This window comes from Glossina fuscipes, unplaced genomic scaffold, assembly GCF_014805625.2.
Source record: "Glossina fuscipes isolate IAEA_lab_2018 unplaced genomic scaffold, Yale_Gfus_2 43, whole genome shotgun sequence".
Classification (NCBI taxonomy): domain Eukaryota; kingdom Metazoa; phylum Arthropoda; class Insecta; order Diptera; family Glossinidae; genus Glossina; species Glossina fuscipes.
Window position 1 is genome coordinate 2,378,866 of NW_023998427.1, and position 12,933 is coordinate 2,391,798.

General features: G+C 33.7%; 1 protein-coding gene across 2 annotated transcripts in view; it reads right to left on the reverse strand.

Moving 5' to 3' along the window:
- LOC119637211 (netrin-A) overlaps positions 1-12,933 on the reverse strand; it is a 107,841-nt gene that overhangs the window by 11,057 nt on the left and 83,851 nt on the right. Inside the window, exons 3-4 of one of the 2 annotated variants that reach the window (XM_038033073.1) lie at positions 4,760-4,909; positions 4,564-4,665 (exon numbers count right to left, since the gene is read on the reverse strand). In XM_038033073.1, the coding sequence (XP_037889001.1) occupies positions 4,564-4,665; positions 4,760-4,909 (252 nt within the window). Of the gene's footprint in view, positions 1-4,559; positions 4,666-4,759; positions 4,910-12,933 lie in introns of both variants that reach the window. The other variant, XM_038033074.1, reaches the window with a different exon arrangement.

Below are 12,933 nucleotides of genomic sequence, written 5' to 3' on the forward strand. Positions count from 1 at the left end.
CTTTTCTCGAGTGCAAAAGATTCAACTCAGATATGCGTCAATTTGGCGTAGGACGGAAGGACGGTTGCCTTAAAGTATATGTGGCCCGTGAAATTGATTGTGGTGCAGCCATTTTTTAACATTTTTCAAAAATATTTTTTTTTTTTTTTTTTTTTAATATTCCAAGATCCTTTTAAGCAACTTTATTTTTGTTCTATACTACTCTTTTCTACTCTTTTATCCCAAAAATTGGATATACAACGGTTTCCCCCTTTAATGATAACGATATTTAATTGGTCAATATATGATTGCTTAATTTTTGGAAAGAAAGTTGTCTACATGCAATCTTTTATGTTCAAGTTAAGTAAGAGTTAAACAGCGTCAGGCAGATTTTTTTTTTAAGATAATAGAGGAGAAAATGTTCTAACATCTTTCAAAGCTTCGTTTCTTATAATTTAATGTTGTCTTATAATAGTTTGGCTTTTTTCTTTTTTCTGTTTTTTGTTTTTTTTTGTTTTTGCTGGCCTTTTTCCATAGTCTCTTTTATCTTTTTATGGTATGATGTTGTTGAAGTTTTAGCTTTGTTTTAGTTTAGTCTGTGTTCGGTGACGTTAACAATGGAACCATATAAACATTACATAATTTATGGTTCATTGCGGTCAAGCAAAGAACTCAAATGGCGATAATTTACTGTGTGTTTAGTTACATGAAAATAAAAAAAATAAAAAATAAAAAAGATAAAAACAGACAATTAATTTATAAGTGAGAACAATTAAGTAAATGTTTAACCAAAAGTAACGTTGTTTCTCTCGTTTTTTATCTATCTCTTTCTTATTCTTATTAGTTGAATGAGTGTTAACGATCTTAAAAAATGTTTAGGACTTGTAGTTTTTTGTATATATATTAGGGGGCGGTCAACCATTTTGTGGATCCAAACACTTTTGATTGTAATGTGGTTCAAAGCTTTTTTCAATATTTAGTCCAAAGACTCTGCCATTATTTGTCGACAACAATACATGCACAGTCGTGCATCGTACAGAAATCGTTAAAACTTATTACGAAAAGAATAAACTCCTGTTTACGTTTCCTGCATATAGGATAGGGCTCATATTTGCTTAAATGGATTCGTGAATAAGGATTGTCGGCCATTTGGCCTAAGAAAAATACATTTCAGGTACTTAAAGGATTTTTTTTGGATACAAAATTAACTTCCGGATGGGATTTACGGGCTTAATACGACATTTTTGTGCGTGAAAATGTCATTGCGGGTACCCTCAATGGGTAACGCTACAAAAGAAAGATAACTGATTTTTTGTGGCGGGAATTGTGGCACAATTTATCACGAGAAATGTTCAACGATCACGTAATCGCCAAAAATGCCTATTGAACGTTTCACTTTAAGATAATTTTGCAGGGTTGGCTCACTCCCATTACCCACGAACTCTTAATGACTTTATTCGGCAAGATTATCCGTGTCATTCATGGTATAAGGGCGGGTTTATATAGAAAAGTCATTCTAATAAAAATGACGTGAAACACTATCTAAAATAAAATAGTATTCACGTGGTCGTACCTTTTATTGTTTTGTTTTTATTACAAATTAAAGATAAACATGTACGAATCGTTTATCTTTACATTCACCGAATCTTTTATGCTTGCCAACGTTAACTTCGACTAAAAGAGGAGACACAAATTAAATTTTCACTGTCCATAATATCGGCTGGACGTGGATGATTTTTTCTATTTTTCGATTTTTGCTGCATTATGGGCGTGTCCTTTGACCGATTTCGATCATTTTCGAATTCTTTTACGAATTTGTAGGCGATACCTTCATTTTTCCGCACGAGACGATGCTTACCACAGATATTATACAGTTGCTTAGACGGGGAAATGGACAGAGGTATATTACGATTTTGACACTGATCAAGAATTTGGGTACATTAAGGGGTTTTTGAATATTGCTTTTGCGCATTGCAATGAAATGAAATTTTCATAAATACCAATCTTGGCTAGAAGCTGATCGACTTTCTCCATTTTTGTACAGATGCTACGACATCGCTCATAGAATATACGTTTGATAGTTTTATTTTTGCTGCCAGGAGAATGCTTACACCCCACATATTACACAGACGAACAGACGGACATGCTTAAAGCGATTCGGAATTTGCTGCTGATCAAAAATTTATATAATTTGTGAGATGTCTGAAGTCTCCTTGTGGCTGTTGCAAACGTTTTAACAAAAAGAGTACACCTCTTACCCATCGGTGCTGAGCATAAAATTGAAGCTGCCGACTTTAAATTTGGCCCAAACATTGAAAGTTCTTATGCACAGTTTGGTATTAAAAATGGTCTAAATCGATCGCGGGACATACCTACCGTACCATGTAAACTTAGAATACCTCCCGTTTTTCAAAAGCAATAAAAAATTGGTTTCTTGATCATTGTTTACAAGCAACGGCAGAATAATCTAAAAAAATTTAAACAAACATTCTATGGATGATGCTGTAGTACTTATATAAAAATGCGAAAGATTGATCACGTCTGCTCACGATAACAGTGTATCAAAATTTAAACTTTCTCCAATACTTTTGAAACGCTCAGAACGAAACTTCAAAAACCTGATATTGTTTACGAATTCTTGTCAAGTATCAAATTTAGAATGAACCTAAGTATGTCTCTTTGTGCGTCTGCGCATGTATCTGTCTACGCATTTGTGCAATATCTGTGATGCACATTCTCTCATTCGCAAATATGAAAAGATCGCCTAAGAATTTGCAAAGTAGTTTGAAAATAATCTAAGGCAGTCAAAGGACATGCCTGGAACGTCTACACTTCTGCACAATAAGAACTTCGCACACTTTTGCTTTACGTGTTTTTTGCATGTTACTCATAAAGGACAACACATACATCATGTAAATGTTTGCCTTTATGAAAATATGAAAGTTTTGCTTCTTTTCTTTTTTACGCATTTTTTGGTACAGCGGTGATGAGTCCGGTCTAAAAATTTCGTTCGTTGTGTCTTTTATTTCATTCATTATATATTCTTTTATATTATATTCTTTATATTTATATTCTATTATATATTCTTATAGAAATTAAGTTTATTTAATTTTTTTTATATAATTTCGTTTATTTTTATACGAATTAGCGAAGGATGAAAGTTGGCGAATAGAATATAGTATGCGTAATCATAACATATATAATATTACAGCATCTTGAATACGAAAGAAACCTATGAAAAGAATCGTATCCATGAAATGAATGGCGTGAATTTACGAATCGATTAATTTCATGTAAGCGATTGCTGGATTGCTGACTTGACTATGAAAAAACATCTGTCGGGGTTATTTCACTTTCTCATTTATTGCGGCCGCGCGTATTGGCATGTTAGATCCAATTGTTAAGCTCAGCTTTTTAAACGATCAAGGAATTCTGTTCTCAAATTTCAGCTTCCTAACTTCAATTTTGCAACTATGGTAATTGCATAAAATAGTTGAGTCAAACTGATCCGGATTGACGGATAGTGGATAGATTAATGGGCAGATTTAGTGGGGGTTTGGCGTTAACCGAACAGAGAAAAGGTTTCGTGCAATTCTTTTATTATAAAGTCGAACTCTTTTATGCATTTACCATCGTTGCCATTAGGGTTCCCAGAGCTGACATTTTAATGGGCAGTTGTTACATATAACATGCAGATATTAAAGCGGTGATACTTTTACATACATATTATAAGCAAAACTCTTTACGTACACTTACGATTATATTTATGTCGTTATTGGTGAAAGTTCGCTGAATATCGAAAATATTTTCTAGGGAAAACTGTTGATGTCTCGTTAGATGAAGTGTTAGTCAAGTCTACTAATTAGATGGGCCTAATGCGACTTGTTACTCTGAGAAAGTTCATATATGAAAATAAAAAAAGATTTCGATTCATACCATATCTTACATAGCACATACGCTCTTAACTCGAGTCAAGTAATTTTTTTTCTTTTCATTTTCCAAGACAATAGATAACAGTAACGACAATAACGAATACTTAGACATTTGTCGTAACTTTGACTAATGAAGCACTTGATTAACCTCAATCCTAACACTAATGAAACTAAACCGCTAAACGGTTAATGAACTTGCTTAAATGAATGTAATTCTAGAAATAAAAATAAAAAAATATATATATATATATATATATAAAAAAGGTAAAAAAGATATAAATATTGTAAATAAAGGTTTCGCGAGCAAAAAGAAAAACTTTGCTAAAAGGTGTGAAAATTGAAAGAGGAAAGCAAACGTATGTTGTGTCAATTAATGATGGACGATGAATAAAAAGTTTGCATTAAAAAATGAATGAAGGAATGAATGAATGGATGAAGGAATGAATGAAAGCAGCAAATGAACGCAAATGTATTCTCAACGTATCGTAAGGGTAACATAGCATTTCTTTTTGAAGCCTGTTGATTTTGAAATGTATGAATGAAATGATGAGTGCTTCGATGATGAAAATAGAAGAGATGTAGAAGCGAGATTCAGTGAAAATGAAAGAAAAATAATAAAAAAATAAAAAATAAAAAAGCAACACTTACTTACCCCTCCCACCTTCCGTATGGTAAGGTGACGTGGAGTCATGTGAGTTGCGTTCAGGAGCTGTGTTTTGTGTCTCTAATATATTACTGATACGTGGCGGAATTTCTGGAAAGAAGAGAAAACAAAAAAATAAACGCATATTTACATATACCTAACCATGCTTTCGTCTTTCATTTGATTTGATGAAGGGGTGGCTTACTTATGCAAGGAGCAATGTGTGAACGGCTTTGTTGGTAACCGCGAGCACACCGATTACACGTGAGACCTGTCACACCGTCTTTACAGGGACATTGACCCGAAGTGTGATTGCAAGTTTTACCAGTCGATCCAATTGGATGGCATTCACAAGCTGCAACGGAAGTGTATAAAATATATCGAAGATCATATAAAATTCTTTGACTGGATAATACATCATATATATAGTATATAATAAACGTTCAATATCGTTTCATACATTTTCAATTCAATTCATTTCTATGTGCACACCACAGTGAGGTGAATATTGATTACGTCAAATGCTTGCAAGCTAATACATAGGAATATGCTTTATTTATTTATTTTTTTTTTATTAAAGCCAATTGAATTTTGAGATTAAGTTTTCTGATTACTTCACATTGTATTTGGAAGCATTTTTTTATACCGTATATCGGCACCGGTGGTGCAAGGGTACACCAAGTTTATATGGATGTATGTAACACCCATAAATACTTAAGATACACCCATCTTTTATTATGCTGATTTGAAATCATTTTCTGAATCGAAATAAGCTTGTCTGTCCGCCTGTCCATTTTGTTTTTTGTTTTCAATCTACAGACCACAATAGTCGACAAATTTTGATGGAATCAGGTACACTGACGTGTTCTGTCCGATAGACTAACGCTATTGAAAATCGGTCGGATCGTACCACTTTTTTCGCCGTTTCGCACATAACGACTTATTTGAAGAACTACGGGATTGTGTAGGGCCGTGATTCCCTACAGTGGTTTTACTTCTTTACTGTACTTTAAATTCAAGTTTAATGTTAAAAAAAATTATATTTGTAAATTCCGAAGTTAATCATTATATCAAAATAAATCCTTTTCGTTTTATTAACGAACCTTACCATGACGGTCCTTATATTCTCTCAATATGTTGCTAAGTTTCGCTATGCATATACATTGTGCATCCTTTAGACAGCAGCTCATTATTTAGAAAGTGTCTGTCAAGAAGAAGGTTTGGAAATATGCGCTGCCACCTGAGTTTCGACGATAATGGCACGCGGTCAGTCGTGTGTAAATGTTTATATATATATTTTATTTATTTATGTATATATATAAATTGTTTTTTTTTTTTTTGTAAAAAACAGAGCTAGTGACAATTGAATGTAAATGTGATTCTTAAATTTAGTGCTTTAGCGGGTTAAATTGAAAAATGATACCAATGCGTTAAGTGTGAAATTAAATTTCTGCCTTCTTTTGGTCAATGAAAAAATTTTAATTTCAATAAAAATGCAAAAAAAAAAAATAAAAAATAAAAACATAAGAAAATTATATTCGGTTATGACTGCCTATTCTTTACCCATCACCATTACCCTAAAAGGACAAAAACACTAAAAGACCTTAATTTCCATGTTCAATAATATGCAGTGCGCGCGACATATTTTTTTGTAATTTTTTCAGTTGCGCAGACAAACAGATGGACAGACAAACAGACTGACATATTTAGGTTAATTTCAAATTTAAAATTGGCAAAGAATTTAAATTTGTTTTCGGATCTTTGAAGTTTGTTTCTGCGCCCTATAAAGATATTGAAAATAGATTAAACTTTGATATTAATAAATATATAATATTGGATATGCGTGGTCTGTTTTTCCCCTTGTTGTACAGGTGCTACGGCATCGCCCATAGAATATGCGTTCAAATTTTTTTAGATTTATCTTCTGTAAATTGTTGATTCCTCACGAAAAACATAGATGTTTTGACTTTACTGGGCACTTGAGCCCAGTGTGAACTTCGACCGATTTGCCCCATTTGCAAGATCAATCTGTGTGCAAAAAACATCCAACGGTGGACAAACCTACGGGGAGACAGAGGGACATGCTTAAATCGATTTAGAATTTGATGCTGATCTAATATATATATACTTTATGGAGTCTCTGATGCTTCCTTCGGTACATTGCAAAAGTTTTGACAAAATGAGTACACCCGCCATCCTTCAGTGATTTGTATAAAATTGGTTTAATTAAAGTATTATTCAGGAGCGACTACTTCTTGTATCGTTTACGCAGAATGCAAATTACGCGAGGGTAAGATAATGGGCTCTTTAAGGCTGTACACAAAAAGATACATATTTCGAGTATCGTCTTAGGAATGAGACAGAGAAAACAGAGAGAGAAAAGCACCGGCAGTAAGCTTCAGGTTAGCAAAGTTCTTCTGAGCGGCTTTTGTTAATAAATTTTTCTTTAAACTGAAGACTCGTATTTGTCACAATTGCATGAATTATCGTTGGTAGCCTTTCCTAGTGACCGTTTCATTTCGTTGGAATAAAACATTATGTATCTACCTCAGCTAACACCTCTAAATGGAGCCATCATCGATGTTCAATTTCAATTGCTATAGTTTTCCTCGTCTTTTTAGAAAAAATATTTTTGCATTTTAATATGCGTTGATACTATGACTGTCTATTGGTAATAAATATCGAAGCTATAAAAGATTTAGCTTCCGGCGTACACGTGTACTACATGTCCAACTATATATATTTATTAAAATAACAATTAGTGGGCCACGCCTCCTATTATATATCCCACATCACTTCGTTTAACACAGTTATTTATACAACGAATTTTTAAAATAAGGCGTTATATTGAAAGTGAACGAGAAGGCGGTCTAGTTCTAATCATGGTCAAGGCTAGGCGCGCCAAATTTCATGTGGGTAGAACACAAAAAAGCCGGAGGGACCAGTGGATAATCGAACGGATTGACATATGGACAGACAAGCTTGGAACTGACCAGAAAATGATTTTGAAACAATCGGTTTAACAAAGCATTTCAAGTCCGTACATACGCATAAAGTTAATATCCGCTTGTATATTGGATTGTGGCGTAGGCTGTAGTAAATAATGTGATAATTTTACAGAATTTATGCTTTTTATTAACTAGTATTAACTGATTAGTATTAACTTTGATTAAACGTAGGCTCTAATAGACATACACGCTTATATAACGTTTAAATTTTGAAATCTAACAAATAACGACAAAGTTTTCATGTCGAGAACATATGTGTTTTCACAAACACTAAACAAAAGAATGTGAAGCAAAAAGTTTTCCAACTACTTACATAACAAAAATAATGCTTTTTATCGCCTTAACTAACGACACGGAAAAATCAAATAAATAATAATTATGTCGTATTTTACGGAACAGATTATTAGTATGGCATTATCATAACTTCAACAGCCCAAGAGTGTGTCTAGGAACTCTATAATGGAAATGTTAAAATTTGTGTGTGTTAATAAAACAACAGGAGAAACATTCTGTTTAATTAGATTAACCTAGAACGTTACATTTAACCTTTCATGTCTTTCATGTCCCAGTATGGGAACCAATAAGCTTCAATCTACGTCATTACAATGCTTCCGTCTGCGATGGAAGAAGTAGCGAAGAATCCCCACTGAAACTGGATCATTAAAGATATATGTGTAAAGTTTTAGAAAACTACGATTCGTTAAAATTTTCTCTCACTACCCTTTTATAAAGCGGAGGAAAAGTTAGGACTTAGTCTGGATATCAACTCTAACCTTTAAATCGAAAGGAACACTAAAGTCATTAAAACTTCATATAATATCCAGCATACGATTTTCGATACTGCAAAGTGCAAACCATTCTCGATTATTTTTACTATATTTATTTTATTAATTAACTTATCATTAAAACAAATGAAAACGCTATAGTGGTAGTGGGGTTATTTTACAGCTCGCTACATGATCGCTAATAACCATTACCTTTGCCAAGGTGAAGATTTGTTTGTTGTCTGAATTTTTTTTAAACAATTAAAGGGAGTTAATGAAATGTGTTATATCAGATATGGTTTAAGTAATTGTTACAACCAAAATTAAATAGACCATTGAGCTAACTCATCTGCAAAGTCATTGCCGGGAGTACTAACATCTCTAGGAATCCACATTAGGAGGGTATTAGGATTTTTTTAAACGCAATGTTCTCCTAATGAAGATGAACGTGAAGAGAGAGGGTCATTATGTCTAATATTCTTTTGTAGCGTCTAACAGTAAAAACCAAATCCATCCATACCGAAAATTTCTTGTGTAAGCACGGGAGGTACAGTCATTATGTCACAACTCAGAAGCAAAGTCCAGAAGGCAGCTTCAAAGACCCCACAAAGTATATTTATTCTTGATCAGCGTCAAATTCGAAGTCGATTTGAGCGCAGCTGGCTGTCCTAAATTTTTCAAAGGACAGTCCCACAACGCTCACGCGTCTATGCGACAAAAACTTATAGTTTGAATATAAGAAAAATCAGCATCGTCGACTCCATGTTAAAGAGTGTGAAAATTTTCTTCTTTCACTTTTTCTGTCTCTTCAGGAGAACGGTGGTGGATATAACATCGAATTGGTCACGATCGTATATAATTTTCCGATTTGTTTTAATCAGCGCGGCACCTGCAGCACTAATCTCAGCAGTAAATCTAGAGGAATGGCTTGGAATTAGCGATAGAGTTATTAGATAGCTGACAGGAATGATATTGAGTGAGGCGGGGTGAAGTTTTATAATGGGTGCATATAGGGTCGTCTCTCGACTAAGAGAAAACAAACGTTTAGAGATTAAGTAAAATTTCTGTTTGTTATGGCCATCATAGCGGTAGCTAGTAAGGAGCAATTTCTAATAATCTTTTGAAAAGTGGCCAGTTCTCTTGGAATTTGCCAACTTTTTGATAGTCTGCTGATAAAAGAATAATTTGGTGAATCGAAATTCTAAAAAGGAATTTTCATAAATTGAAGAACTCCGTTAAGTTTAATCGTTCCAGTTAGGACAACGTTTGCCTTATAAAGCAATTTATTTATTGCCGTAGTGCGCAGTACTCCAGGCGAGACGCGGAGATCAGAATTATAAATTATAATTTGACAGCTTTAGATACAATTGCCTGTTGAAATATTTTGTCTGGAAAAACAAGTTTTTTATTTTATAACTCTCGTTATATAATGATACGATTACGTATCATGTGTGTGTAAGTGTAGCGAACGCAAAAAACACCGGAAATTTGTACGGGGTTTAAATCAAAGTAGAAAGGAAAGTTCAAGAAAAGGAAAGCTAATTATTTGCAATTAGATGAAAAGTTCCAGAAAGATTATCTGTGACTGTTTAGGAGGGTCGAGGTTACTTACGTCGACGAATGAAGAAATAATCACTTAATGCAACGTTTAGCGGGCAAAGAAAGAAGGGTAGCTTGAAAACGTGACTTAAAAGAAACCTTACAGGAAACCTAAAGAATACGACGAACGAACGCATGCACGAAAAGAAGAAACGAAATCATGTGTACGAGAGAATGTACCGTTTTGCGGAGAAAACACGAACGTGAACGATATACGGTAATCGTGTGGTATGATGTGCAATGGAATGCGATCATTCATTGTTTTAATTTAGTTATACGTAAGCGAAATGATGTGATTATACTGTTACATAAACATATATATCTCTTTGTATGTGTAAAAATCTTATAACAATCAATATAATTCTCGGTACGATCGTCGGGAGTTTTCGGATGAAGACTCTGGAGAAGGTACAAAGATACACACAGTATTTTCGAGTTCAAATAACACAGGCGAAGATTTGCGACATCACTAAAATAATATAAACCTGATAAAAGTGATATCGTATTGGGAGGAATATACGCTACATAGAGCACGTGTATGTTGCCTCGAGAATTTGACCTAAAGGAACTGAAATTTAACTTTGCCATTGACATAACATGCGTTAATGACAATAATTAAACAGAAGTATAAGGAAGTAGTAGTACACATGCAGGCCTTAATAGATCAAGACTTTATTTCCCATGCCAATGCGAATGTATTCATAATCTATAAGAGGATTTAAGACGATTGCTTATTCATAATCGAATATATAAGAATAAAGCAGACAGAGGTTTAAATACCTTTTTATATATTTCATTAGGTGCTGTAGGACTTAAATAATTAGAATTCGGATAATGTGCAATAAATCGCAAAAGATTTATTTTCTTTTCACATCTTATGGGGCTTTCGCTAATCTGTGATATAGATTCGGAAGAAATCTTTTAAGGTATTAATAAAAGCAACGGCGATAATATATTATGTGCTCTGGATTTTATTGGGAAAGAATCATTATTCCCCATAAAACTCTCTTGCTCTTAATAAAGTAGTCAGGTATATTTTAGGTAGGACCAAACATGTCATACTTTTATACATTAATAGTAATAAGGAACGTTGCCTATACGGGCAGACAGCAAAAACCCCTTTAGGGGCCTTTTATCAAACATTGCATGCAACATGGAGAGAACCAATCGTGTCTTAATATTAAGCTAAGCGCACAATAAATAAGAGAAATTTCCACAGTTTTCAAAATTGTTGTAGGTATAAACCAATACCAAGGCCGAGAAAATGCTTTATAAGAAAAAGAAGAAATATTGAGTGGCATGGTTTCAACGAGATTGCACGAGCTGCCTGAAAAAACAATACCGCGCAGCGATAACATCAGGTAATAGTTGAAAAAAGTGTACACAAAATTGAATTGGAAGATGTGCACTTATTCAACGACGTCGTGGACGTTTCAACAGGTTCCCTTGCATCCCATATTCCACGAAAATTTGAACATAAGAGACTTGTGAAGTTGTTTCAATCGCATATTCGCCAATGTCTTACAGCAGTAAAGTGAACATTTGCGTCGCCCTGGAGACAAAAGAACATTCAAAACGTTGGACTGAAAACGGGCTATTGCCTCAAAAAACGGATCTTCGCTAAGTAATTGATTAAATTTGAGAAGAGCAAATATGCGAGTATTACGAGAACTAATCGCTATGACTGAGTAAAGAAATCAAGATGAGACGGGTTCATTCGTTAGGGAAGGAGTAAAGTTCTCACGCGCCTTATTTTTCGGACTTGGCTCCTTCCGATAATTTTCTCTTTCCAAATTTAAAAAGCAGAGGCTGGATGACAAAAGATTTGCGAATAACGAAGAGGCAGAGCCTATAGTTAATGGCTATATAAAGGGGTTCGATAATTCTTACTAAAAAGAAAAAAAATGAAGCCTAGCGACGCTATTGACCATTGTTAGAAAAATAGTATCGAGTTGAAAGAAGATTTGAGAACAGAAGACATTTTTTCCCCTTTTCCTTTGTAATTTCTTTGTCACGAAAGCAGGGTTACGGAGATTACCTTCGTTTACACTTGTTCTTTCAAGCCATTGAACGAGATTAAGCAAAAAATTGCGTGAATTGATACCGCGCTTATGCAATTCCTAAGTGGATAAGTGGATAAGAGTATATATATATATATATATATATATATATATGTACATATATATATCATACTCGGCCGACAAAAGAACATGATTTGTTTGTATAAATCGAAAATTTTCGGATTAGAGTGATTATAAGCGGATTGTATAATGGATTTATACTCACTAAAATACATATAAATTTGTTACAAAGGTGTTAAATGAGCATGAAATTTGTTTACTCTCTCCCTGAGTCAAACGGTCGTTATAAAAATTAGTCATAATTGTTAGTTCAAAAGACAAATAGACGAGAACGAAGAAATAAGCTAAAGAAATAAGAAGAAGAAAAGAAGATTAAAATCATTTTAACTTATTTATATCTCCCAAAATTGAAAGCAAACACACACAAATACGTAGAAATATTATTGGAGTATATTTCAGTTATGAAAAATATGTAAATATTGGATATTACAAGAGCACAAGCATTACCTTTATGAAATGCAATATATGTAGTATGTATGAGTATGTATTTAAAAGTGATATCGATTACAAGAACAATAGGGGCTATACCCACCATCAACTACTTATAAATATAATCAGATAAAAATCTTAAAATCATACCTTCCACACAATAAACAATCACAATTTTCCGGTCATGGCTGAAGATATTTTACGTTGTTGTCGTTCTTCTTGTTATTGTTGTTTTTTCTGTTTTTTTTTTTTCTTTTTTTTTGTAATCGGAGCAAATAGGAGATTTCCTACACACAACAATACACTCATATATCTACAATGTAACCGACAATGGCAGGCGTTCATAACCACACGTACAAAAACGTATACAAAAACACATAAACACACACATACACACACACACACACACACACACACACACACACACACACACACACA